The 26,739-nt window shown below is 43.7% G+C and overlaps 1 protein-coding gene across 4 annotated transcripts in view; it reads left to right on the top strand.

The window, feature by feature from the left end:
• Positions 1-26,739, top strand: part of tenm1 (teneurin transmembrane protein 1) — a 770,685-nt gene that overhangs the window by 524,253 nt on the left and 219,693 nt on the right. For all 4 annotated transcript variants that reach the window (XM_078211359.1, XM_078211358.1, XM_078211357.1 and 1 more), the window contains 2 exons: positions 13,343-13,557; positions 15,475-15,685. In XM_078211359.1, coding sequence (XP_078067485.1) covers positions 13,343-13,557; positions 15,475-15,685 — 426 coding nt within the window. The remainder of the gene's footprint in view (positions 1-13,342; positions 13,558-15,474; positions 15,686-26,739) is intronic.

Here is a 26,739-nt window from a genome sequence, read left to right as displayed (position 1 = left end):
CTGTAGGGATATGGGGGTAGGGCCTGGGTGGGATTGTGGTCAGTGCAAACTCGATGGGCCGAATGGCCTCTTTCTGTACCGTAAGTTTTCTATGATTTCTATGAATATTCACTCCTGTCTTGACCTTGGGATATTCTAATGTGCTTTAGAGCCAATGAAGTGTAACCATTGTTGTAGAGGAAGTATGGGAGGACATTTATTGTCCTGAATTAGACTGGATAAGACAAAAGTCTCTGATTGGAGTAGATGGATTGGCCATGCTAAATTGCCCCTTAGTGTCCCAAGATGTGTAGGTTAGCGGGGTTAGCAGGTTAGAGATGTGGAGTTTCGGGGATAGGGCCTGGGTGGGATACTCTGTTGGAGAGTCGGTGCAGACACGATGGGCCTGATTTTACCATCAAGTACCGAAAATGGGTGCGAAAACTTGGTAAAGTCGGGTGTGAAGCAAGTAGCGCCACAAGTGCCCGCTTCCGCGCCAGGTCCCCCTTTACCCCTTATGTCAACACCTAGGAATAGTTTCAGCTTTGCTTTCTTCCTTTTCAAACATGCAATATAATTCTCAAAGAAAAAGTCCTGGGTCCGCACTATTTTGATCATAAAACCATAGAATCCCAACAGTGCAGATGGAGACCATTTGATCCATTGGGCCCTATTTTACCATTTTGATTCTAAATGCTGGGCGGACTTGAAACTGGCACGCTGCCTGAAAAAATATCAGTGATTCCGAATCGCGCTGCACAAGCCTGTGGGCGGGGCTTAATGCTCCCAAAAATGGCCGAGATCAGGACCGTGCCCGAAACAGACGTGATGGCCATTTAAATGCCTGCGTTCAGTGAGGTGGAAGGGGGGGGGGGGTCCACTGCCACTCTGCCTGAGATCAGTGAGGGGGAAGGGGCGGAGGGGCCCGCGATCAGTCTGGGTGGCGGGGTGGTGGGGGGATGAGGGGGTCACGAATGTTGTGGGGGTGGGGCAATGTCTGTGGGGGTCAGGGGAAGGCATTACTCAGCCTGGGAGCGATGTGACAGGGGAGCCGCATTCTATCATTTTTCTTCTGCGCATGCGAAGTTGGAGGCACCGATCTGCAGGAATCTGGGCATGTTAAGCCCCGCCCACAGGCTTGTGCAGCATGATTCAAAATCACTGATATTTTTTCAGGCAGAGTGCAGCCTGAGAACGGGTCTAAAAATCCGAAACACTACCAGTTTCAAGTCCACCCAGCATTTAGAATCAAAATGGTAAAATAGGGCCCAATGAATCAAATGGTCTCCATCTGCACTGTTGGGATTCTATGGTTTTATGATCAAAACAGTGCGGACCCAGGACTTTTTCTTTGAGCACTATATTGCATGTTTGAAAAGGAAGAAAGCAAAGCTGAAACTATTCCTCTGTGTTGACATAAGACAAATAAGTGACCTGAATGCCTGAGAAAACATGAATATGAAATAGGTTTACATTGAAATTAGGTCATGGAAAAGAGGAGTCCGTGTGAAGGTGTAAATTAACTTATTTCAGTGGCTTCACAGGGATCTGGCATTGATTAATTGTTGAACAAAATTTAAAAACAAACACTGGACCAGCCGTAGGAGTTTTAAGGTATGAATGATAAAAGAGATGTTTCATTTCGAAGAAAACTGAGAGCTATAAAAAAAAGGTGGAAATCACATAAAGAAATGAGGAAAACAGAAAGGGAGCACCTGAGAGGGTGAGCAGTCAACAGAAAGGGAAATAGCAAGGATATTTGTTCATGCATTAAAGGATGAATGACTTTGCTTGCTTCCACTTGCTCAGGACATCTTAAAGCACGAGGTAAAACTGTAAGATTAATCTAGGAAAGGCTGAGACTTTGTGAAAACTTGTAATTGGGAGTGAGGGAATATTGGAAATATTTTCTGATTTTGCAGGAGAAGGTGAAAATAAGCTATGAGAGTGTCTAAGGATTGTGTGCATATGTCAATACTAGAATTAAATATTCAAAGGGATGCAGAATTAATTAGTTAATAGAACTGAAAGTAAAATATCATCCGGCAGGTAAAGTATATATTTCATCTTATTGGAGGTGGTTTGGGAACAGCTGCTAGAGGCACCAACCAGCTTTTTCCAAAGATTTATGGAAATAGGATTAGACTAAAGATTGGAAGGTGATAAACGTTACACCAAGATTGGAATTATTACCTCTAGAAATGTCAAAAATAGGTTACTGATTCTTCCAATGTTACACTATCGCATCAAATCAAAAATAACATATTTTAATGACCATAATGTGGGTTTTACTTGGAGACTTTTCTACTTATGTCAATTATTTTGACACAGGCAAAGGCGAAATAATGTTGATGAGATAGCAAACTTTGAGAGAGAATGCATAAGGATGTCAGCATTCGAGCAGAAAGCACAGATGGGTGCCAAAATAAGTACATTTTAGGAAACGGAGCAGGGAAAGGAAAGTATGCCCTGAATCGATTTGATTTTTAATGAAGTGAAAGGTCAGAAAGCCCAGGGTGAAAATATATGCATTTTTCACAGTGGAGTGGAGGCAGAAAGACCATAATTGGTTACATGCAAATCGATGTTTTATACATGGTCATTGTCTGGCACATGTGTGATGCAAATTATACATGCTACTTACCAGCCCAAGCCTGAATGTTATGCAGGTCTTGCTGCATCTAGACATGCACTGCTTCAGGATTGCGCTGTACAATGCAGTCATCTGCAAACATCCACACTTCTGACCTTATGACAGAGGGAAGGTCATTGATGAAGCAGGTGAAGATGGTTGGGCTTCACACACACTATCATGAGGAACTCCTGCATGAATGTGCTGAGACTGAGATGATTGACTTCCAATAACCACAATCATTTTCTTTTGTGCAAGGTTTGACTCCAACCACTGGAGAGATTTCCCTCTGATTCCCATTGACTCCAGTTTTGCCAGGGCTCTTTGATGCCATACTCGGTTAAATGTTACCTTGACGTCAAGGACAGTCACTCTCACCTCACCTATGGAGTTCAGCTCATTTGTCCATGTTTGGATAGGTTGTAATGAGGTATGGGCGGCACAGTAGCACAGTGGTTAGCACTGCTGCTTCACAGCACCAAGGTCCTGGTTCGATTCCTGGCTTGGGTCACTGTCTGTGTGGAGTTCTTCCCATGTCTGTGTGGATTTCCTCCGGGGGCTCCGGTTTCCTCCCACATTCTGAAAGATGTGCTGGTTAGGTGTATTGACCCGAACAGGCGCTAGGGGAATTTCACAGTAACTTTATTGTAGTGTTAATGTAAGGCTCACTTGTGATTAATAAATAAACTTTTAAAAGAATAACCCAAGCAGAGCCCAAACCGAGGCTCAGTTAACAGGTTATAGCAGAGCAAGTATTATTTGATAACTCTGTCAATGACCCCTTCCACCACTTTGCTGATGATCGAGAGTAGGCTAATGGATTTGTAATTGGCTGGGTTGGATTTGTCCTGCTTTTCGTGGACCGGGCATTCCTGGGCAATTTTTAACATTGCCGAGTAGATGCTGGTGTTACATTTTAGTCAGGCGTTTGATTCCCATTGACTCCATTTTAGTAAGGCGTTTGATAAGGTCCCCCATGGTCGGCTTATGATGAAAGTAAGGAGGTGTGGGATAAAGGGAAAGATGGCCGATTGGATAGGTAACTGGCTATCTGATCGAAGACAGAGGGTGGTGGTGGATGGAAAATTTTCGGACTGGAGGCAGGTTGCTAGTGGAATGCCACAGGGATCAGTGCTTGGTCCTCTGCTCTTTGTGATTTTTATTAATGACTTAGAGGAGGGGGCTGAAGGGTGGATCAGTAAATTTGCTGATGACACCAAGATTGGTGGAGTAGTGGATGAGGTGGAGGGCTGTTGTAGGCTGCAAAGAGACATAGATAGGATGCAAAGCTGGGCTGAAAAATGCCAAATGGAGTTTAACCCTGATAAATGTGAGGTGATTCATTTTGGTAGGTCTAATTTAAATGTGGATTACAGGGTCAAAGGTAGGGTTCTGAAGACTGTGGAGGAACAGAGAGATCTTGGGGTCCTTATCCACAGATCTCTAAAGGTTGCCACTCAAGTGGATAGAGCTGTGAAGAAGGCCTATAGTGTGTTAGCTTTTATTAACAGGGGGTTGGAGTTTAAGAGCCGTGGGGTTATGCTGCAACTGTACAGGACCTTGGTGAGACCACATTTGGAGTATTGTGTGCAGTTCTGGTCACCTCACTATAAGAAGGATGTGGAAGCACTGGAAAGAGTGCAGAGGAGATTTACCAGGATGCTGCCTGGTTTGGAGGGTAGGTCTTATGAGGAAAGGTTGAGGGAGCTAGGGCTGTTCTCTCTGGAGCGGAGGAGGCTGAGGGGAGACTTAATAGAGGTTTATAAAATGATGAAGGGGATAGATAGAGTGAACGTTCAAAGACTATTTCCTCGGGTGGATGGAGCTATTACAAGGGGGCATAACTATAGGGTTCATGGTGGGAGATATAGGAAGGATATCAGAGGTAGGTTCTTTACGCAGACAGTGGTTGGGGTGTGGAATGGACTGCCTGCAGTGATAGTGGAGTCAGACACTTTAGGAACATTTAAGCGGTTATTGGATAGGCACATGGAGCACACCAGGATGATAGGGAGTGGGATAGCTTGATCTTGGTTTCAGATAAAGCTCGGCACAACATCGTGGGCCGAAGGGCCTGTTCTGTGCTGTACTGTTCTATGTTCTATGTTCTATGTTCTTACATCTGCACTGGAGCAGCTTGGCTAGAGGCATGGCTAGTTCTGGAGCCCAAGTCTTCAGTCCTATTGTTGGAATGTTGTCAGAGCCCATCACCTTAAGCTGTTTCTTGATATCACGTGGAGTGATTTGAACTGGCTGAAGGCTGGCAACTCATGATACTGGGAACCTCGGGAGGAGGCAGAGATGAATCATCCACTCTGAATGTCTGTGTGAAGATGGTTGCAAATGATCAGCTTTGTCATTTTATGTATTATAAGTACTGGACTCTCCCCCCCCCCGCCCCCTCCATCATTGAGGATGGGGATATTTGTGGAGCCAATCGGCCTTACTTAGCCTTTGCAATATCTCACTGTGCTACCCACTTTTAGTGGGCATGTAGCTGGTTTCACCTTGAGCTTGCCTCCAGCAAACTTCATTGAGGGCAGGATAATGGCATCAAATTGGAAGCCAGCTGGGACAGAAAATTGTGTGCCCAGTCATATCCATTCTCGCCGCCATATTGTTGGGAAAATTCTGTCCATGGGAACTATACATCAGTGAGAGGTTATGGTTATGAAGAAAGGCTAATAAAATTGGTATTTTTATAGGGGCGAATAGGATGATGAGAACCTAACTGGAGATTCTGAATTAATGAAAGGCTGTCAAAGGGACAGGATTTTTTTTATTAACTCATGAGATGTGGATATCAAAGGAAAATTTGAGGAAACAATATCTATTAGAATTATTTTGAAAAACAAACAAAGTTGACGTTCAAAAGGTAGAAAGTCAGTTCAATTAATTCCAATGAAAATAAGCACGGTACTCTGGCGCTAGGGGAATTCTTATTCTAATAGGAGGGATTTAAATTATCCACATTTTGTAGATCAGTTTTCTATTATTCTATTGTAATTGTTTTAAAATAGATGCATGGCAGTATTTTGTACTTTAATTCCATTATAGAGGCTTTTGACATTACCACGTTATTTATGTCACTAAACGAATACTCTTTGATGATCCATGTCATTGCTTGTGCTTGGACATGATTGTCTTCAATAATAACAGGCCAACATTTGCTGTCCACCATAATTATTCTTAAGAAGGTGCTAGTGAGCTGACTCCTTAAAACAGTCTGCGCAATAAATGTACTTTCACTGTGTTTATAGAGTTCCATGATTATAGGGGTGAATTTTCCCATTCTGCCCGCTACAATTCCCATAGTGGACCATGGAAAGTTCCGTTGACCTCGGGCAGGAATTTCTGGTTTTCGGGTGAGCATGTCCAGAAAATCCCACCCATTGAGTTTGAAGAAATGTTTCAGTCTATTGGCTATCATAATGTAGAATGCTTTACCATAGTTGATCATTGAAGACATAATGGAAAAGGGAGTCAGATAAATGGACTGAAGACATAATGGAAAAGGGCATTAGATAAATATTTGAAAAGAAAGATGTGAATGGATACAGAAAGTATGTAGATTAATGTGATTATCCCAGGTAGCTCTAGGTGAGTGAGATGTTAGCACTGGAAAAAGATTGTTTCATCCCCTGTAACTTTTCAGAGGCCTTAATGGCATGGCCGGTCCCCTTAGCCTGCGCATCTTGGACGCTAAGGGGCAACTCTAAGTTGTGACATTTGTTTCGAGGGCCGAGCATCAGGGTTGCCTTGGTAACAGGTAACATTCTAATAGCCTATCAGTTTAAAAAAAAGACAATCAGCCATTAAGAGCCGATCAGATTTGAATTTGCTGTTGTTTACAACCTCAGACCAATTGTGAGGTCATCACACGTATAGAGGCCAGGGGAACAGCCTTCTCAGAGGAACACCGCTTGTGCCAGAGCCAGGATCAGATCAGCTGAAGCAGTTAAAGGCAGTGAGATCAACAGTTGGTTCTTAACTCTGCCAGCTTCAGATATGCCTTAAGAGAACTCACCATTCAACCAGCGAAAAGTACCCAATCGGACAGCGCTTACAGACAGCAGACAACTACAGAAGAACCTCCAAATCTTTTCCAAGCCACCAGACCTGGTTGTATCTAGTTTTTTTGAGAGTGACTAAGATTCTGTTATTACTGTTTTGGTACTAAATGATCCTTATCTTTATTTGAACAGCATTTCAGTCGAGCCATCCTTTAATTAAAATTGTTACTGGTTTAGTTAAAGTTCCCGGTTGGTTGAATAAAATAAGTTGTTAATTATTCATTTAAAGCTACCTTTAGGAAGGAGCACTGTGTACGATTCTGGCCACCCTATTATAGAAAGGATATTATTAAACTAGAAAGAGTGCAGGAAAGATTTACGAGGATGCTACCGGGACTTGATGGTTTGAGTTATAAGGAGAGTTTGAATAGACTGGGACTTTTTTCTCTGGAACGTAGGAGGCTGAGGGGCGATCTTGTAGTGGTCTATAAAATAATGGGGGGCACAGATCAGCTAGATAGTCAATATCTTTTCCCAAAGGTAGGGTAGTCTAAAACTAGAGTGCATAGGTTTAAGGTGAGAGGGGAGAAATACAGAAGTGTCCAGAGGGGCAATTTTTTCACACAGAGGGTGGTGAGGGTCTGGAACAAGCTGCCAGAGATAGTGGTAGAGGCGGGTACAATTTTGTTTTTTAAAAAGTGTTTAGACAGTTACGTGGGTACGATGGGTTTAGAGGAATATGGGCCAAAGGCGGGCAATTGGGACTAGCTAAATGGTTCAAAAAAAAGGCCGGCACGGACAAGTTGGGCCGAAGGGCCTGTTTCCATGCTGTAAACCTCTATGACTATGACCATGACTATCCTTTAGAAGAATCATAGAATCCCTACAGTACAGAAGAAGGCCATTTGGCCTATCAAGCCTGAACCAACAACAATTCCACCCAGGCCCTATCCCATTTACCTTGCTAATACCCTGACACTAAGGGGCAATTTAGCATGGCCAATCCACCTAACTCACACATCTTTGGACTATGGGAGGAAACCGGAGCACCTAGAGGAAACCCATACAGACACGGGGAGAACATGCAAACACAGGGAGAACGTGCAAACACGGGGAGAACGTGCAAACTCCACACAGACAGTCACCCAAGGCTGGAATTGAACCAGGGTTCCTGGCGCTGTGAGGCAGCAGTGCTAACACTGTGCCACCATGCCGCCCTTACAAACTTACAAGATAGTACACCTGTTCAACAGGCTTACAAACAAAAGAACAAAGAACGATACAGCACAGGAACAGACCCTTCGGCCCTCCAAGCCCGCGCTGCTCCCTGGTCCAAACTAGACCATTCTTTTGTATCCCTCCATTCCCACTCCGTTCATGTGGCTATCTCGATAAGTCTTAAACGTTCCCAGTGTGTCCGCCTCCACCACTTTGCCCGGCAGCGCATTCCAGGCCCCCACCACCCTCTGTGTAAAATACGTCCCTCTGATATCCGTGTTAAACCTCCCCCCCTCACCTTGAACCTATGACCGCTTGTGAACGTCACCACCGACCTGGGAAAAAGCTTCCCACCGTTCACCTTATCTATGCCTTTCATAATTTTATACACCTCTATTAGGTCATCCCTCATCCTCCGTCTTTCCAGTGAGAACAACCCCATTTTATCCAATCTCTCCTCATAACTAAGCCCCTCCATACCAGGCAACATCCTGGTAAACCTCCTCTGCACTCTCTCTAAAGCCTCCACGTCCTTCTGGTAGTGTGGCAACCAGAACTGGACGCAGTATTCCAAATGCGGCCGAACCAGCGTTCTATACAACTGCAACATCAGACCCCAACTTTTATACTCTATGCCCCGTCTTATAAAGGCAAGCATGCCATATGCCTTATTCACCACCTTCTCCACCTGTGATGTCACCTTCAAGGATCTGTGGACTTGCACACCCAGGTCCCTCTGCGTATCTACACCCTTTATGGTTCTGCCATTTATCGTATAGCTCCCCCCTATGTTAGTTCTACCAAAATGCATCACTTCGCATCACTCCATCTGCCATTTCTTTGCCCAAATTTCCAGACTACCTATATCCTTCTGTAGCCTCTGACAATGTTCCTCACTATCTGTAAGTCCAGCCATTTTCGTGTCGTCCGCAAACTTACTGATCACCCCAGTTACACCTTCTTCCAGATCGTTTATATAAATCACAAACAGCAGAGGTCCCAATACAGAGCCCTGTAGAACACCACTAGTCACAGGCATCCAGCCGGAAAAAGACCCTTCCACTACCACCCTCTGTCTTCTGTGACCAAGCCAGTTCTCCACCCATCTAGCCAGCTCCCCCTTTACCCCATGAGATCCAACCTTTTGCACCAACCTACCATGAGGGACTTTGTCAAATGCTTTACTAAAGTCCATATACATGACATCCACGGCCCTTCCCTTGTCAACCATTGAATTGAATTGTTCATTCTCAAATTTTCCCATTCTGCCTGCCACAGGAATAGTAGCGAGCGGGATAAGACCATGCACAGGTCCATTGACCTCGGGCGGGAATTTCTGGTCTTGGGGCAAGCGCGGTTGGAAAACTTTACCGTCCTGAATTTACTGATTTACATTTACACATCCGGTCAATAACTTTTTTTTAGGAAATAAATTTTCCTATCATTTTCGTAGCAATTTTTGAAGACAATGATGCCAGATAATGTCCTAGTACAATGATGTAGATTATCAAAGACTATTATTGGTTTGTGACATCAGTTATTGATATTGCCAAATTATTTATGTAGCGGAATTAAAGAAAAAAGTTACTGTCTGATATATAGTGTAGAACAATTTATCAGGCTGTACAGAATAGAATAATAGAAAAATGAACTGATCTACAAACGTGCATAATTTAAATCCTTCCTATGATAATTAAGTTTCTCCCAGTGCCAAACCAAAGTTGAATTGTCTCTCTACCTTCTCAACTTCTACTTGGTTTACTTTCTGAACTAATTCTGCAAGAAGTTGGAAGTTGCTTCCTCAAATTTTCTTTCTCCTATTTCACTTCTGAACCTGTTCATCCTTTGCTAAGGTATGGTTCCATCGATGGAAATCACCCTTTCGAAGAGGATCACGTCCTTCCTTCTGCGCCATAGGAATTCTATTATAATGGAAAGGCCTAGGTATTTTGTATCTAATTTGTTGTTATTTAAGAGTTTCAGAAATATTCATACATCCTCAGGTCATACTTTTTAAATATAGACAAGCTAATCAACAACTATCATATCCATAAACAAGGTCAATTCTGAAAAGTCAGGCTGCCTTCTCAGCCTTGAGTATTTATGTTAGGGCGCATTGCATGGTCAATTTGAAAATAAGCGGAAGGAGAAGGTTTGTCAATTTGTGGTGAAATTGTAGTGTGGAAGCTGGCTTATCTATCATCCTGAAGTAGGCTCCCCCCACCATCCTTCAGTCAGAAGATAAGGGAGATTGGCAGGGAATGAAGAGTACTCCCACACTGGCAATGTCCTCAGCTTCAGACTGGCAATTTAGATTGCTAAATTGTCAAGTTACCACCATGTGCGGATAACACATTTTCAGTTTTTTTTCCAATTTAAAAATAAGATATTCCTGGAAAGAATGCTGGCAGCCTGACTCCTACTGATTATCTGACACAAAGTTAATTCAGAACTATACAGCTAGTGAAGTTTACATTCGGAGAACAACTGCTTACCCTATTGAACCGATTAACATCCCAGAGCTTATGAAAACTTAGGCCTTAGGAATTTTCCTTGATATCAGCAAGGGCCAATGTCAGGTGGCAAAAGAGGCATCGACCAGTTGTTTTCTCCTCCATATTGTCTGGAACTTTGAAAAAAAACTTAAAGTCATGGGTCCACTATGTATCACAGGCGGAGCAGCCTCTATTTACCTACCCCACTATCAATTTAGACACTAGATAATCCAGGGCGCCATTTTTAAAGGCCACCCTCACGCACAGTGAAAATATCAGTTCACACAGGAGCCCCCAGTAATACACAGGCACCAAATGGGCACTGCCTGTGTAGTGCCCGGGCACCACCCAGACAGTAGCTGGGCATGATTCTGTCCCCTGAGTGCTGCACTTACCTGAGCTCCCTGGGATGTCTGCTGGCCGGGAGCATTTGGAGACCAGTCAGGCTTCACGCTGTCCTGTCATCATGGCATTGGATGGATTTTTTGATGGGGGGATGATTCCGATGCCTCGTCCTGATTATAATGTGTAAGCAATGCAGTCTGTCATGGATGGGGGAGGGGACAATTGTGTCATGCTTTCAGTCTGATTTAAAATGCAACCTTGCACTACTGGCAATATTTTCCATACCTGTCGCCAAACGTCCGTTGACATGAACGGGAACGGACAATCCCATCCTTAGTTTACCACGTGCAGAAGGAGGCCATTTGGCCAATCGAGTTTGCACCGACCACAAATCCCACCCAGGCCCTATCCCCGTAACCCCACGTATTTACTCTGCTAACCCCCTGGCACTAAGGGTCAATTTAGCATGGCCAATCCACCTAACCTGCACATCTTTGGACTGTGGGAGGAACCAGGAGCGCCCAGAGGAAACCCATGCAGACACAGGGAAAAGGTGCAAACTCCACACAGACAGTAACCCGAGCCGGGAATTGAACCCAGGTGCTGTGAGGCAGCAGTGCTAACCACTGTGCCACCATGCTGCCAATATTTTGTCTGGTTATCGTAAAACAAAACCTTTCATCACATGAAGATTCCAATGGACAATTGCATAATGAGACTTCAGAAAATTGAAGGTTGCACGTGTTTCTGACTTAACACACAGAGGAAATTACTCCCTAAAGATGCTAAAATTCAACTGCCATCCTCCCCACGTGTTACCTGATCAGCCACATTTAGACTAAAAGAAAATTGTCGATCTTTATTTCTTTTGAGTGGTCTGGTAACCTATCCCTTTGCTTGAAATTTAAAAAAGAACTCAAACATTAAATTGATGGAAATGAATAGTGAAAGACATAAATAGGCCTCCAGAACAATGCATCTTTCCAACCTCAGGCTAACTCATATATTGGGTGGAATCTTGTGCCAGCAGCAGGAGTCTCGGCCACTAACTGGAGAGCCATAGAGATCCCCGCATTGTCTCTTTTTTGGGAAGGCCCACCAGTAGTACCTGCCAATCAAGCAGCTAACAGGCCAGCAGTGGACAATTTCCTGGGATCAGCATCCTGGGAGCAGAAGTCCCACCCCCTGAGGATTGCTGGTCAATCAAAGACCAGCAGCTCTTTAAAACCGTAGCGCCTCCAGGGAGATGGTGGCTGCTCCCAGAATTGTAACCACCCGAGGCCCAGAGGTGAGTGATGGCAGGCGAGGGGGTGGTCCATGGGGTGGGGAATTCAAGGAAAGAAGATCGAGGGGATTGGTGACTCTCAGTGAGCCCCCTTTCCCAATGTTGAGACCCTCGATCAGGCACAGAGTGGTTTTGAATGAGAGGTATCTTCCGGGGGCCATTTTTACTTATTCAGCATTTTGCCTGGTGAACAACTGCCCCCTTCAGGCCTACCATTGGGTTCATAGCACTTAAGGGCCTCAATAAGTGGTGTGAGGGAAGTCCGTCCACTGGTGTTCCTGCCATGTACTTTAATCGGATTGGAGGCAGGAGTGTGCTGGTGTGCCCTGGTTAAGTGCACCCCCACCACAAAAATTGCTAAATGGGGAGGGCATAAGTTTCAGCCCATTGGGTACTGCAAGATCAAACTGTAAAAAGTGAAAGCTGAACGTGCAATTACTACTATCAGAAATTCAGAATTATAATTGCTAAAGTTAGAACATCCTAGTTTTTAACCATGTCAAGCCTGCTCCTGGTAATTGTCCTTTTCCTGTGATGAAATAATACGTTTTGTCTCAATTGGACTGATTGCTGGGTGGGGAACCTGTCAAAACAAAACGGTGCATACTGTCAAGATTCAGTCCTAAGTATCTCTGAAGATGTATTAATTCAAGTAATCATCTCTTGGCACATATAATTTATTTTCCACTGAATGCTGTTGCTCTGTACAGAGTTGAATTGAATATGAAACGTTTCAATGCTAGTTCTGAATGAGAGTGTGGAAAATTGAAATCTCGAACAATCAGAAATGTCTCATGACAAGGTCGACAACCCTGAGCTACAGTGATGCAGGAGGAAGAGGTTTCCAAATGTAATTACTGGTTTTTACTGAATGGTTGATCTCTGACAGGATAGGAGCTTTATATTTGACTCTACATGTGACTCCTGTATCGTGGTAAGGGGACAGAAAAATTGGTCAATATTTCCACCTCTATTCACTTATAGTCACCTTTACTGGAAGGGTCCATGTGTGAATGCCAGGTGAGCATAAGATCAGGCTGACCAACTCTCTCAGTCATACATAAGTCATGGACACTTGGGACAGATAATGAAGGATTACTCACCATAAAACCTTATACCTGGGAGGGAATAAATGACTTCAGGGCAGCAAAGAATATTGGAGAGCACAAAAGGGGGAATCTGTTGGTGTATTGAAAGATTTCTGGGTTGAGTTTGATGTTCTATATGTGATCAGGAATAGTTTGGTACTATTTTTTTCCAATTCATTGCAAATTGGAATGAAATTAGAAAAAATAACAATTTTCTACTAAAGGACTGTTGTTCTGCTGTGAGATTAATCTGAATGTTAATGCTTCCTATTTTATATTTCTTCCAGGAAAGTCGGTGAATGTGTTGCAGCGAGGCAGAGCCATTGACACAGGAGAAGTGGATATTGGAATGCAAGTCATGCAGACCATCCCACCTGGTCTGTTCTGGCGGTTTCAAGTCACCACAGAGCACTCCCTCTATCTGAAATTCAATGTGTCATTGGCAAAAGATGCCTTATTAGGGATTTACGGTCGGCGGAACCTTCCACCCACACACACACAGGTACTGGCATGGTTTTCATTGACAGGGTAGCACGAGGCAAGTAACCTTGAATGTAACCTTGCATTGCAGGTTCAGCAGCATTCAACAATGCACTGAGAATATTCTCTGAACAAGATCTCCCTCCGCAAAGTGGGTTGCCAAAGTTGAGAAGTAACTTATTTCTGAGGCATATTTAAATTTTTTCTTTGTTTTCTTTTTTAAAAATTTTATTCTCAGGATGTTGGAGCAAATAGTAAGGATGGTATTTATTGCTGATTCTTACCTTCCCTAAGATAGTGCTGATGGGCCACCTTCTTAAACCGTTAAAAAACTGTGATATACTCCGTTAATATTTGATACAACTGAATTACTTGCCAGGCACCTCAGAGGACAAATATGGGTCAACCACATTAATGTAGCACTAGAATTGCATTGGCCAGAATGGATAAGGACACCAGATTTTCTTGCTTAAAAACACTAGTCAACGAATTTCTGACAGCCAGTTGGTTTATGGTGACATTTACTGGTACCAGCTTTTGCATTTCCAATTTTTTTTTAAACCAAATCCAAATGCTCGAATTGCCAAGGTTGGATTCTGAATTCCTGGCTTCTGGATTTCTGGTCCAGCAACAGAAATATTACCATACAAAATCCAAACACAGTTGAAGGGAATAAAGATCATTGGGTATGCATGATTGAAGGAATATTAAACAACAGGAAATTAAGATATTTTCCCATTTCTGACTTCCCATGAACATCCATTGTAAACAAGCTACTTATTTCCTCAGGGCACTAGAACATCTTTGGTTAATAGTACCAATGCTGATGAATTGACAGGATTATCACAGAATAAAAAGGTATGAATAGAATATCACTTATATCTGAGGTGGAATGGTTCTGCCTCGAGCATCTAATGGAGAAGTAATGAAGCTCATCGCACATGGTCTGCACATCTGATTGCCTAAGTCATCAGCAAATTACTTGCATTTGAGTAAAATGCATTAAATTAGGCCAAACCCTGACCACAGAACAGGGTTCTTTTTATTTAATTTTTCATGGGATGTGGTGTCACTGGTCAAGGCCAGTATTTGTTGCCCATCCCTATTTGTCACAGTGGCTAGCACTGCTGCCTCACAGCTCTGGGGACCCAGATTCGATTGCCAGCTTTGGTCCAGGTCTGTGCAGAGTCTGTACATACTCCACGTGTCTGTATGGGTTTCCTCCGGATATTCCGGTTTCCTCCCACAGCCTGAAAGTTTAGGTGCATTGGCCATGCTGGATTCTCCCTCAGTATAGCTAAACAGGCGCTGGAGTGTGACGACTAGGGTATTTTCACAGTAACTTCATCGCAGTATTGATGTAAGCCTACTTGTGACACTAATAAATAAACTTAAACTTTTAAAATTGTCCCTTGAACTGAATGGCTTGCTAGGCTATTTCAAAAGGCAGTTAAAAGTCAACCACACTGGGCAGGATTCTCCTTCCGCATGCGCCCCCAGATGGGATATTCCTGCTCGAGTTCAACGGACCTTTGAATGGTCCGCCGAATTTTCTGTCTCATCCCCTACAATTCCAGTGGTGGGTGGACTGGGAGAATTGTGCTGTGAGTGTGGAGTCACATGTAGGCCAGAATAGGCAAGGGAACCCATATGGCTTTTTACAATAATCGATGATACTTTCATGGTTGCCATTCCTGAGATGAGCTTTTAATCCAGATTTTTTTTTTAGTTGAAGTTAAATTCCAGCAGCTGTGCTGATGGGATTTGAACCCATGCCCACAGAGCATTAGCTTGGGCCTCTGGATTACTAACACGGTGACACTCTCACGACGCCATTGTCTTCCCGAAAGTGAGGAAAATCATGTGTCTACCTACAATCCCTGTACACTTATTGTCAAAGAATATTGTCAACTGATTTTGTTTGATCTTGGCCCTTCAGTTTGATTTTGTGAAACTCCTGGATGGAAAGCAGTTGATTAAACAGGAGACCAAACCTCCAGACAAATCAAAAAATACACCTCGGAATTTGATCCTGATGACCCTTCAGGAGGCAGGATTCATTGAATACATGGATCCAGGAACTTGGCACTTTGCCTTCTACAATGATGGGAAGAAGATGGAACAGGTGTTTGTGCTTACCTCTGTGATCGGTAAGTTGCCATCAATTACAAATTCCAATAATGCTAAACAAAATGTTGCATTTGTGTTTAAGTCAGTGACTTAAATCTCCTTTTCTAAACAGCATAAATTTTAGGAAGACAAAGCAGGCTTTTTATGCCTCCCTGTAATGTATGTTCTCCATGCACCTTTCCACCATTTCCTTCAATTCCCTATTTTTCCAGGAACAAATAACTTGCTGTGTAACTCATTTTTGCTATTTATTTCAATGGCTTTTCTTGGAAACTTACCCTGTGAAGCTGATGTTCAAAGATATGTTGCCAATCTCAAGCCTCCTAACTACAGTAGACATCAGAACATTGCAGTCATGCTTCCCACAGTTCCCTTCCATTAAAATTAATCAGTGGAAAATCATGAAGAGCACATTTGCTGTTTTCATACATCAACAGAAATGCATAGTTCAAAATTTGCCATCCACTGTATTGCCTTTGAAAAAAGCTGTGGGTTTATTTTCTGGTGCTTTATTATGTGAGAAGTCCAAATGAAATCCTTTGAAGAACACTGATTTTATGTAAAACAAAATAAATTTGCGAATGGGTTTATTCAAATTGTGCACACAAACTTCAGTAAACTTATGAATCTGAATGCCAGAAATTGCATTCAGAGGAATTTAACCCTGTTGTGAAATATTGAAGCATGACTTACAACCCAGAAATCCATTAGCCTGTTGAAGCACCTGAGCCCCAGTGAAAAAATTGCTTGATTGGCAGCTCTGGCTCTCTGATCTGTGATCACAATGTTTACTCACATCGAATAAAGAGATTAGAAGTATTTGCAGTTTCAGTCATTGAAACTTTAAGGGATCTGGGTGCTTGACCCTTTCATTGGCCTGCAGTAAATGGATTATTTTAAGAATGCGGAAAATTATCAATAAATGATTTGTTTAAAGCTTCATTTACACATACTGGGCGTAATTCTCCCAAATGATTTCCAAGTGTGGTCGCCAGTGGGAAAAGTGGTGTAATGCCCATCGCGAGGTCAGCAGGATCACCCACACTTAGACATGTCTGAAGGTTTGGGTGATTTTCGCCATGAGTAAGCTGTGTGTGACCTAAAGATGCCGACAAGACCAACTCCTCAGAGAGCCTTTTTTAAAGGATGCCCCAGTCTCAAAATAAAGTGATGGGCCCTCCTCCCCCAACCCATGAACATCGCAACTCCCCACAGACAAGGGGAATACTACACCACTAAATGTTTGAGTCACATTCCCTCCACCTTGTGTTTCCACCCCCCCCCCCCCCCACCCCTCCGCGCCACCCACTCTCCGTCAGGCCACACAGGCATCAGGATGATCCGATGACACTGCCCCCCCATCTTCTCTGGCATCAAGGTATCAGGTTTCCACCCCCCCCCCCCCCCATCAAGTTCAAGTGACACCCCACTATGGGCAAATGAAAGGCCTCCCCTGCAGGCCCCATCCCTTGGCACTTCCCCAGGAGGCAGGAGCTGCCACTCAAGCTGGTTTGAAAAGTTAATGGAATGTGAAATGGAATATGAACAAAGCACTTCCAAGCTATTAAAAGCAACAGAGAGAAGACTATCCCCCATAATCTTTACAGCTCTTTGAAATTGACATGCTCAGAGATACTTCAAAGCTTTTACAACAGAGAGCAGGTTAGCCAGTGCAACCTCGCAGATCTTTGAAATTGACACGCTAAGAGAAAGTTCAAAGCTTTTAAAAGCAACAGAGAGAGGACTAGCCACATGATCCCCATCCCAGGGAGACTCCCAACCTGAATCCCTCCAGCCAGCCTGGGCACACCCAGTCACCAATTCCCTGGGAGGATCCTTTTTGCACCCTGGTGAATTCCTACTGGAGGGGTACAGGACCATACTGGGACGCTGCTGCATTTGATTTCAGTCTTGTAAATGAGATTAAAATGAACGCAAGTGAGTTTGGATCGGGTTCTCGGACTTTCTGGGGAAGATCCTGATCACACCAGGTGGAACGGGCCGGGAGGATCAGAAACTATTTAAAGCCCAGTGCAAATCCTGGTTCAGCTTCTCACCAAATTCAACAGCACAGCAGGATTTGTGCATGGGGCTAACAGGGCCGGAGACTTGTGTTCATTGGTTGTATAGAAGGTGAATTGGCATTATGGTGTGGCGTGGGGGGCATGAGGTGCCATAGTGGATGGGTGGGGGTATTCCTGTGCATGGGGAGCATATGGAGACATAGGGGATGGGTGGACAGACATACATTTGCAGGGGCATGAGGAACCATAGAGGATGAGTGGGCGGGCGTAACTTTGTTTGGAGGATATGAGTGGCCATAAGAGGTGGATGCATACATTGGCATTGGAGGCATGAGGAGGACCTTTTGAACTGACCTTTTTAATTTATTTATTTTATTTATTTATTAGTAACAAGTAGGCTTACATTAACACTGCAATAAAGTTACTGTGAAAATCCCCTAGTTGCCACACCCCGGCACCTGTTCGAATACACATAATGTTTCCCCTATGTCGATGGAGATGGGAGAGGTGCCAGAGGATTGGAGGATTGCGGATGTGGTTCCTATTTTCAAGAAGGGGAATAGGGATAGCCCAGGAAATTACCGACCGGTGAGTCTAACCTCAGTGGTTGGTAAGCTGATGGAGAAGATCCTGAGGGACAAGATTTATGAGCATTTAGAGAGGTTTAGTATGCTCAAGAATACTCAGCATGGCTTTGTCAAAGGCAGATCGTGCCTTACGGGTCTGGTGGAGTTCTTCGAAAATGTGACTCAACACATTGACGAAGGGAAAGTGGTCGATGTGGTTTATATGGATTTTAGCAAGGCGTTCGATAAGGTCCCCCATGCAAGGCTTCTGGAAAAAGTGAGAGGGCATGGGATCCAAGGGGCTGCTGCCCTGTGGATCCAGAACTGGCTTGCCCAAAGGAGACAGAGAATGGGCATAGATGGGTCTTTTTCTAAATGGAGGTTGGTCACCAGTGGTGTGCCCCAGGGATCTGTTCTGAGACCCTTGCTGTTTGTCATTTTCATAAATGACCTGGATGAGGAAGTGGAGGGATGGGTTGGTATGTTTGCCGACGACACGAAGGTTGGTGGGGTTGTGGATAGTCTGGAGGGATGTCAGAAGTTACAGAGGGACATAGGTAGGATGCAAGACTGGGCGGAGAAGTGGCAGATGGACTTCAACCCAGATAAATGCGTAGTGGTCCATTTTGGCAGGTCAAATGGGATAAAGGAGTATAATATAAAGGGAAAGACTCTTAGTACTGTAGAGGATCAGAAGGACCTTGGGGTCCGGGTCCATAGGACTCTAAAATCGGCCCCGCAGGTGGAGGAGGTGGTTAAGAAGGCATATGGTGTGCTAGCCTTTATCAATCGAGGGATTGAGTTTAGGAGTCCGGGGATAATGATGCAGCTATATAAGACCCTCGTCAGACCCCACTTGGAGTACTGTGCTCAGTTCTGGTCGCCTCACTATAGGAAGGATGTGGAAAAGATTGAAAGGGTGCAGAGGAGATTTACAAGGATGTTGCCTGGATTGAGTGGCATGCCTTATGAGGATAGGCTGAGGGAGCTCGGTCTTTTCTCCTTGGAGAGACGTAGGATGAGAGGAGACCTGATAGAGGTATATAAGATATTGAGAGGCATAGATCGGGTGGACTCTCAAAGGCTTTTTCCCAGGGTAGAAATGGCTGCTACGAGAGGACACAGGTTTAAGGTGCTGGGGGGTAGGTACAGGGGAAATGTTAGGCCTAAGTTTTTCACACAGAGGGTGGTGGGCGAGTGGAATCGGCTGCCGTCAGTGGTGGTGGAGGCAAACTCAATAGGGTCTTTTAAGAAACTCCTGGATGAGTACATGGGACTTAATAGGATGGAGGGTTATAGGTAGGCCTAAAAGGTAGGGATATGTTCGGCACAACTTGTGGGGCCGAAGGGCCTGTTTTGTGCTGCAGTTTTTCTATGTTTCTAATACAGATTATGGTTCATGACTGCTCTTGAGGGACTGTAAAGTATCACTCATTGAAAGTCTGGGCAACACCATGAAAATTGTGGAGGCCTCGGACATTTCTATTTCCACAGTAGAGCCAGTAAAGGTGGGAGTGCACAATGTGGGCTTTTGATCCAAACCAGCTTGCTCCCAAAAATCAAAAAACCCAGGAATGGGATTGAGGATCCCAGAATCAGGTCCTTGCTGACATTTTCAAAACTACTCCAAAGCCATCCTGACTTGGTGAAAATCCAAGCCATTTACAGGGATTTTGCAACACCGTTTTCCACAGATGTAAATGGATAATGGGGGCACAAAATCTCACGAGAGGACAAAAACGAGATTCACGCTGGTGAGAACTCATGATGCCAGGTTAGCAAGATTTACAACAGATCTGGAGCAAAGTGAACCAGGCAATGGGAACTTGTCAGAGGCTCACAGGCAAGTCCAGCCCCCGGGGTGGTGGGGGGAGGGTAGGGAAGTACCCTGGCAGTGCCCTCTGGCAATGCCCAAGCACTTCCCCTGATTCTGCCCCCTAATTGCCAGGGGACAGTGCCCAAGTATTGCCAGGGCATCGGGGCATTGCCGGGGTTGGCTTTCCATGGGAGGTTTCCCTGTGTCTGGCGGTGTTCCCCAGGTGCATGGAGAAAGAGTGGTTTCCCATGTGCATTGGGGAATCTGGTTTCACTCTTTGTTCAGTTAGATTTGGGAAGGCCAACATTGCCAGAGGAGCTTGCACCACCAGCGTGATGATGTGGAATCACCTCCAGCATTTTCTTCTCGAAGTGTTGGAAAATGTGACAGGAAAAGCTGGAAGTTGCACACCATTTTTCTCGCCTGAGTTAACACTTGGAAAACAAAAGGGAAAATTCTGCCCATGAATTTAAATTCTGCACACCACACTTTAGGAATGAAGGCATTGGAGAGGGTGTAGAAAAGACTTACAAGAATGGTCGAAAGACTTCAGTTATGGAGATAGATTGGTGATGCGGGGGCTATTCTCTTTGGAGAAGGCTGAGGTTTGATAGAGGTGCTCAAAAATATTAAGGGCCCAGAAAGGGTATATAGGGAGAATTTGTTGGCATTGATGGAAGGATTGAGAGGCAGAAGACATCAATTTTAGGTTTTTGACAAAAATTCGCGAGAGGAAAAATCTCTTTATGCAACAAATGATTAAAAATTGGGACGCGCTGCTTGAGAATGTAATGGTGGCAAATCCAACCATTGCTTTCAGAAGAGAGTTAAAGAACTATCTCAAGGGGAAATAAATGGAGAGTTCAGTGTGGTGAGACTCACTAAGTAGATCTTAGCGGTTAACACTGCTGCCTCACAGTGCCAGAGAGAAAGCAGGTTTGATTCCAACCTTGGGTGACTGCCTGTGTGGAGTTTGCACGTTCTCCCCATGTCGGGTGCTCTGGTTTATAGAACATAGAACATAGAACAGTACAGCACAGAACAGGCCCTTCGGCCCACGATGTTGTGCCGACCTTCATCTGAAACCAAGATCAAGCTATCCCACTCCCTACCATCCTGGTGTGCTCCATGTGCCTATCCAATAACCGCTTAAATGTTCCTAAAGTGTCTGACTCCACTATCACTGCAGGCAGTCCATTCCACACCCCAACCACTCTCTGCGTGAAGAACCTACCTCTGATATCCTTCCTATATCTCCCACCATGAACCCTATAGTTATGCCCCCTTGTAATAGCTCCATCCACCCGAGGAAATAGTCTTTGAACGTTCACTCTATCTATCCCCTTCATCATTTTATAAACCTCTATTAAGTCTCCCCTCAATCTCCTCCGCTCCAGAGAGAACAGCCCTAGCTCCCTCAACCTTTCCTCATAAGACCGACACTCCAAACCAGGCAGCATCCTGGTAAATCTCCTCTGCACTCTTTCCAGCGCTTCCACATCCTTCTTATAGTGAGGTGACCAGAACTGCACGCAATATTCCAAACGCGGTCTCACCAAGGTCCTGTACAGTTGCAGCATAACCCCACGGCTCTTAAACTCCAACCCCCTGTTAATAAAAGCTAACACACTATATGCCTACTTCACAGCTCTATCCACTTGAGTGGCAACCTTTAGAGATCTGTGGATATGGACCCCAAGATCTCTCTGTTCCTCCACAGTCTTCAGAACCCTACCTTTGACCCTGTAATCCACATTTAAATTAGTCCTACCAAAATGAATCACCTCACATTTATCAGGGTTAAACTCCATTTGCCATTTTTCAGCCCAGCTTTGCATCCTATCTATGTCTCTTTGCAGCCTACAACAGCCCTCCACCTCATCCACTACTCCACCAATCTTGGTGTCATCAGCAAATTTACTGATCCACCCTTCAGCCCCCTCCTCTAAGTCATTAATAAAAATCACAAAGAGCAGAGGACCAAGCACCGATCCCTGCGGCACTCTGCTAGCAACCTGCCTCCAGTCCGAAAATTTTCCATCCACCACCACCCTCTGTCTTCGATCAGATAGCCAGTTACCTATCCAATCGGCCAACTTTCCCTCTATCCCACACCTCCTTACTTTCATCATAAGCCGACCATGGGGGACCTTATCAAACGCCTTACTAAAATCCATGTATATGACATCAACCGCCCTACCTTCATCAACACACTTAGTTACCTCCTCAAAAAATTCTATCAAATTTTTGAGGCACGATTTGCCCTTCACAAATCCGTGCTGACTATCCCGGATTAATCCGCATCTTTCTAAATGGTCGTAAATCCCATCCCTAAGGACCTTTTCCATCAATTTACCAACCACCGAAGTCAGACTAACCGGTCTATAATTACCAGGGTCATTTCTATTCCCTTTCTTAAACAGAGGAACAACATTTGCCACTCTCCAGTCCTCTGGCACCATCCCCGTGGACAGCGAGGACCCAAAGATCAAAGCCAAAGGCTCTGCAATCTCATCCCTCGCCTCCCAAAGAATCCTAGGATACATTTCATCAGGCCCAGGGGACTTATCGACCTTCAGTTTATTCAAAACTGCCAGGACATCCTCCCTCCGAACATCTATTTCCTCTAGCCTATTAGCCTGTAACACCTTCTCTTCCTGAAAAACATGGCCCCTCTCCTTGGTGAACACTGAAGAAAAGTATTCATTCATCACCTCGCCTATCTCTACTGATTCCATACACAAGTTCCCACCACTGTCCTTGACCGGCCCTAACCTCACCCTGGTCATTCTTTTATTCCTCACATAAGAGTAAAAAGCCTTGGGGTTTTCCTTGATCCGACCCGCCAAGGACTTCTCATGTCCCCTCCTAGCTCTCCTCAGCCCCTTTTTCAGCTCATTCCTTGCTAACTTGTAACCCTCAATCGAGCCATCTGAACCTTGTTTCCTCATCCCTACATAAGCTTCCCTCTTCCTTTTCACAAGACATTCCACCTCTTTTGTGAACCACGGTTCCCTCACTCGGCCATTTCCTCCCTGCCTGACAGGGACATACCTATCAAGGACACCCAGTATTTGTTCCTTGAAAAAGTTCCACTTTTCATCAGTGCCTTTCCCTGACAGTTTCTGTTCCCATCTTATGCCCCCTAATTCTTGCCTAATCGCATCATAATTACCTCTCCCCCAATTGTAAGCCTTGCCCTGCCATCCAGCCCTATCCCTCTCCATTGCAATAACAAAAGACACCGAATTGTGGTCACTATCTCCAAAGTTCTCTCCTGCAACAGTCCAAAAATGAGCAGATTGGAAGGATTGACCATGCTAAATTTCCCATTAGTGTCAGGGGGATTAGCAGGATAAATACGTCGGGTTACGGGGATAGCACTTTGATGGGATTGTTGTCGGTGCAGGTTCGATGGGCCAAATGGCCACCTCCTGCACTGTACGATTCTATGAAAACTAGCATGGATATGACAGGCCGAATGGCCACCTTCTGTGCTCTAACCATTCTGTGGTTCTGTGATAAGATTTGGGGGTGGCACGGTGGTACAGTGGTTAGCACTGCTGCCTCAAAGCGCCAGGGACCCGGTCTCGGGTGACTCTCTGCGTGGAGTTTGCACATTCTTCCTATGTCTCCCTGGGTTTACTCCGGGTGCTCCGGTTTCCTCCCACAGTCCAAAGATGTGCAGATTAAGTTGATTGACCATTAAATTGCCCCTTAGCGTCAGGGGGATTAGCAGGGTAAATACGTGGAGTTACGAGGATAGGGTCTGAGTGGGATTGTGGTCGTTGCGGACGTAATGGGCTAAATGGCCTCCTTCTGTATTGTAAGGATTCTATGATTTCTATGAGAGGTTTGGATCAAAAGCAGGCAAAGGGAATTGAGATAAAGTTCAGGCGTGATCTGCCTGAATGGTTGAAGACGACCTGAATGGCCTACATTTTTCTGATGAGTTTTAGAAGAATGTACATTTTTGGAAAGTAACAAGATTGTTTCTTGAGAATGCCCTGTTCAAACAGAAAGAGAGAATTTGCATTTACATAATAGCTTATCACATCTATTGGAAAGATCCCATTTTGCATGCAAAAATTACTTTGAAGTGCAGTCTCTGTTATTATGGAAAGCGCAGCAGCTATTTTCTGCAGGCAACAAACATAAGTGAGATAAAAGAGCAGTTAATTAAATTTTGATGCTGTCAGCTGAGAGAGTAATGATAGCCAGGGCTCCAAAACATTGCCTGCTATTGTTCAAATAGCACCAAAGAGATTTTTAGTATGCACCTGAAACAAAGGAACAGGTGGACAGAACCTTGATTTAACTTCTAATCCAAATCGTGACACTCCTGAGTGGTGTAACATTCATTTATCCCTGCATTCATAGGTCAATAAAGCTTGTGATGGTGGGGGTGGAGTGGGCTGGATGAAGAGGGTTGGGGCAGGAAGAGAAAGTATGAAAAACAAAAACCTTCTCATTCGGAGCCCAGAATGCCATTGATTGACACAATACAGCTACAGGGTTGTGTCAATGATGTAGACTTTACATTGTAGGGTATTTGCACTGAACATTTACCCATTTGCAATGAATATCAGGAAATTAAGAAGGTACTGCCCAAAATTTCTGTTCATGAAGATCATGAACAACATGTCAAGAACTTCTTGATATGTGCAGTCAATGGAATGTAACACACATTCACCATGTCAACTCCTTTGAGTTTTAATTTAAATTTGATGAGCTAATAGCCACGTTAAAAAAGCAGATAAACGATACATGTGCTGATTTGTATGATATGCTTTCTGCTCAGATAACCATGGTTTGTTTACATTTACTGCAGTCATACTTTTGGCTTATGATTTTAATGATTTTTTTTCACAAGACCTGTCAATTCTCTCTCTTGCTTAGTATCCTGCATGATTGTTCAATTTAAACAAAAATAAATAACATTTAAGCAGTCTTTAGTAATGCCCTTTGTTGGTTATAAAAACTTGATATAACTTCAAGTATTCTGATAGAATAGTTGATGTGACAGAATTGTCAGGATTCAGTCAGAATAGATCAACAATTATTTAAAATAAAAATTCCAATCATTAATAGTATTCATACTGATTTAATGTTCCACAGGGTTGAGTGTGAAGTCTCAGTTTATGCTATGTTTATTGATTAGTTGAAGCAGACTATTCATAACACAATATTTGACCTTATGAATCATAAAAGACTCAAAATTGATTTAATCTACTATTTGGAATACATGATCTGTCTTCAATAGCACAATCTAATCATTTTGGTAATGCATTGTCACCACCTATGACATTGTCATTTAAGGTAAAGTATCTCATTGTTGTGAATAATTTGTGTGCAATTTTGCCATAATAAGGGGTTACAAGTGTACACAGTGCACATATAAAAATGTACATTAGTTGGAAAGTAGAACATTTTGTCACTTATCTTTTGAGTTTTATGTAACCTTTCTAACCACAAACTTCTCAAGTATTCTAAATTGCACAAGATTGTGGTGGCAGGAAAATATGATCTTTTATGTATGGAATTGTGAAGATCCAAGTTCCAAGGAAATACAAATCAACTGTTGCTTCTTCTGATTGCCTGAAAATCCTGAAGTTGCACGTTGATTAATTGCTGGATTAACAAAATTTATACTTTCTCGGCTGGTGTTATTTTGCTTATTCACCAGCATTAACAATATAATTTTAAATGATGATATTAGCATAGTTTAAAAATACCATTGCTTTGATGCAGTTAGGTTAACAACATTAATAAAGTAAGGTCCAGCTCTGGTCCAGGTCATCGAAAGTAGCATTTATGATCTAGTTATTAAAAATTTCTTGATAGAAAAAGTGTGCCAGATGGCAAGATCCTCCAACTCTATCCTTTATCCCTAAATCCCTACTCCTTTATGTCATTTGGACACGATGTACTGGAATTCCTCACTAAATTTCTCCATCTCCCTCTCATCCTTCAAGACCCTCCTCAAAACCTATCCCTACAAGCAAGCTATTAGTCATCCCTTTCAACATCTCCTTCCTTGGTGAAGTGTAGTTGTATGTCTGATCATGCTTCTGCAAAACAGTTTTGGAAATGTATCTATGATCATGGTGCTATCTAAATACAAATGCTGTTGCTATACATACTTGCACAGTTTGGGTTGTTACTACTTCATAAAAGGTGTAATATTTCTCATATTTGCTTAGATTCTACTGTCCACAACAGTTTTGATGGTAAGTAAAATTCTGAGTGTGCAACATCCAATTTGGTCTGTTCTAGCAATCTGATTGATCTGCACCAATCACAATCAATAATTTATTGTTGGCCACATGTTTAACAGATACAAGATTAAGTACATGGTGGCTACCATCTTGCCCAGTGTCTCACAGCCATCAATACCCATGAGGTTCTATCTCACATATCAGCTCATGCACTCTTGGCCTCGTTTCCAGCCTCCTGTTTCTGAGCCCTCCTGTCTGTATGTGCACTCTAATATCTGCCAAAATGAGTAGCATTTTGTACTAGAGTCAATATATAGGTGGCACGGTGTACTGCTGTGGCACAAGCAGGCATCTTTCATCCAGGCATTTACCAGTGCCTACATATAAATGATCATTATGCAGTGCATGAGAATAATCAGGGGGCGCACAAAAGTCCTGTGGGGAAGATGT

Source organism: Mustelus asterias, chromosome 4, assembly GCF_964213995.1.
Source record: "Mustelus asterias chromosome 4, sMusAst1.hap1.1, whole genome shotgun sequence".
Lineage (NCBI taxonomy): Eukaryota > Metazoa > Chordata > Chondrichthyes > Carcharhiniformes > Triakidae > Mustelus > Mustelus asterias.
The sequence above is the reverse complement of the archived record's forward strand: the minus strand, read 5'-3'. Positions and strand labels throughout refer to the sequence as shown.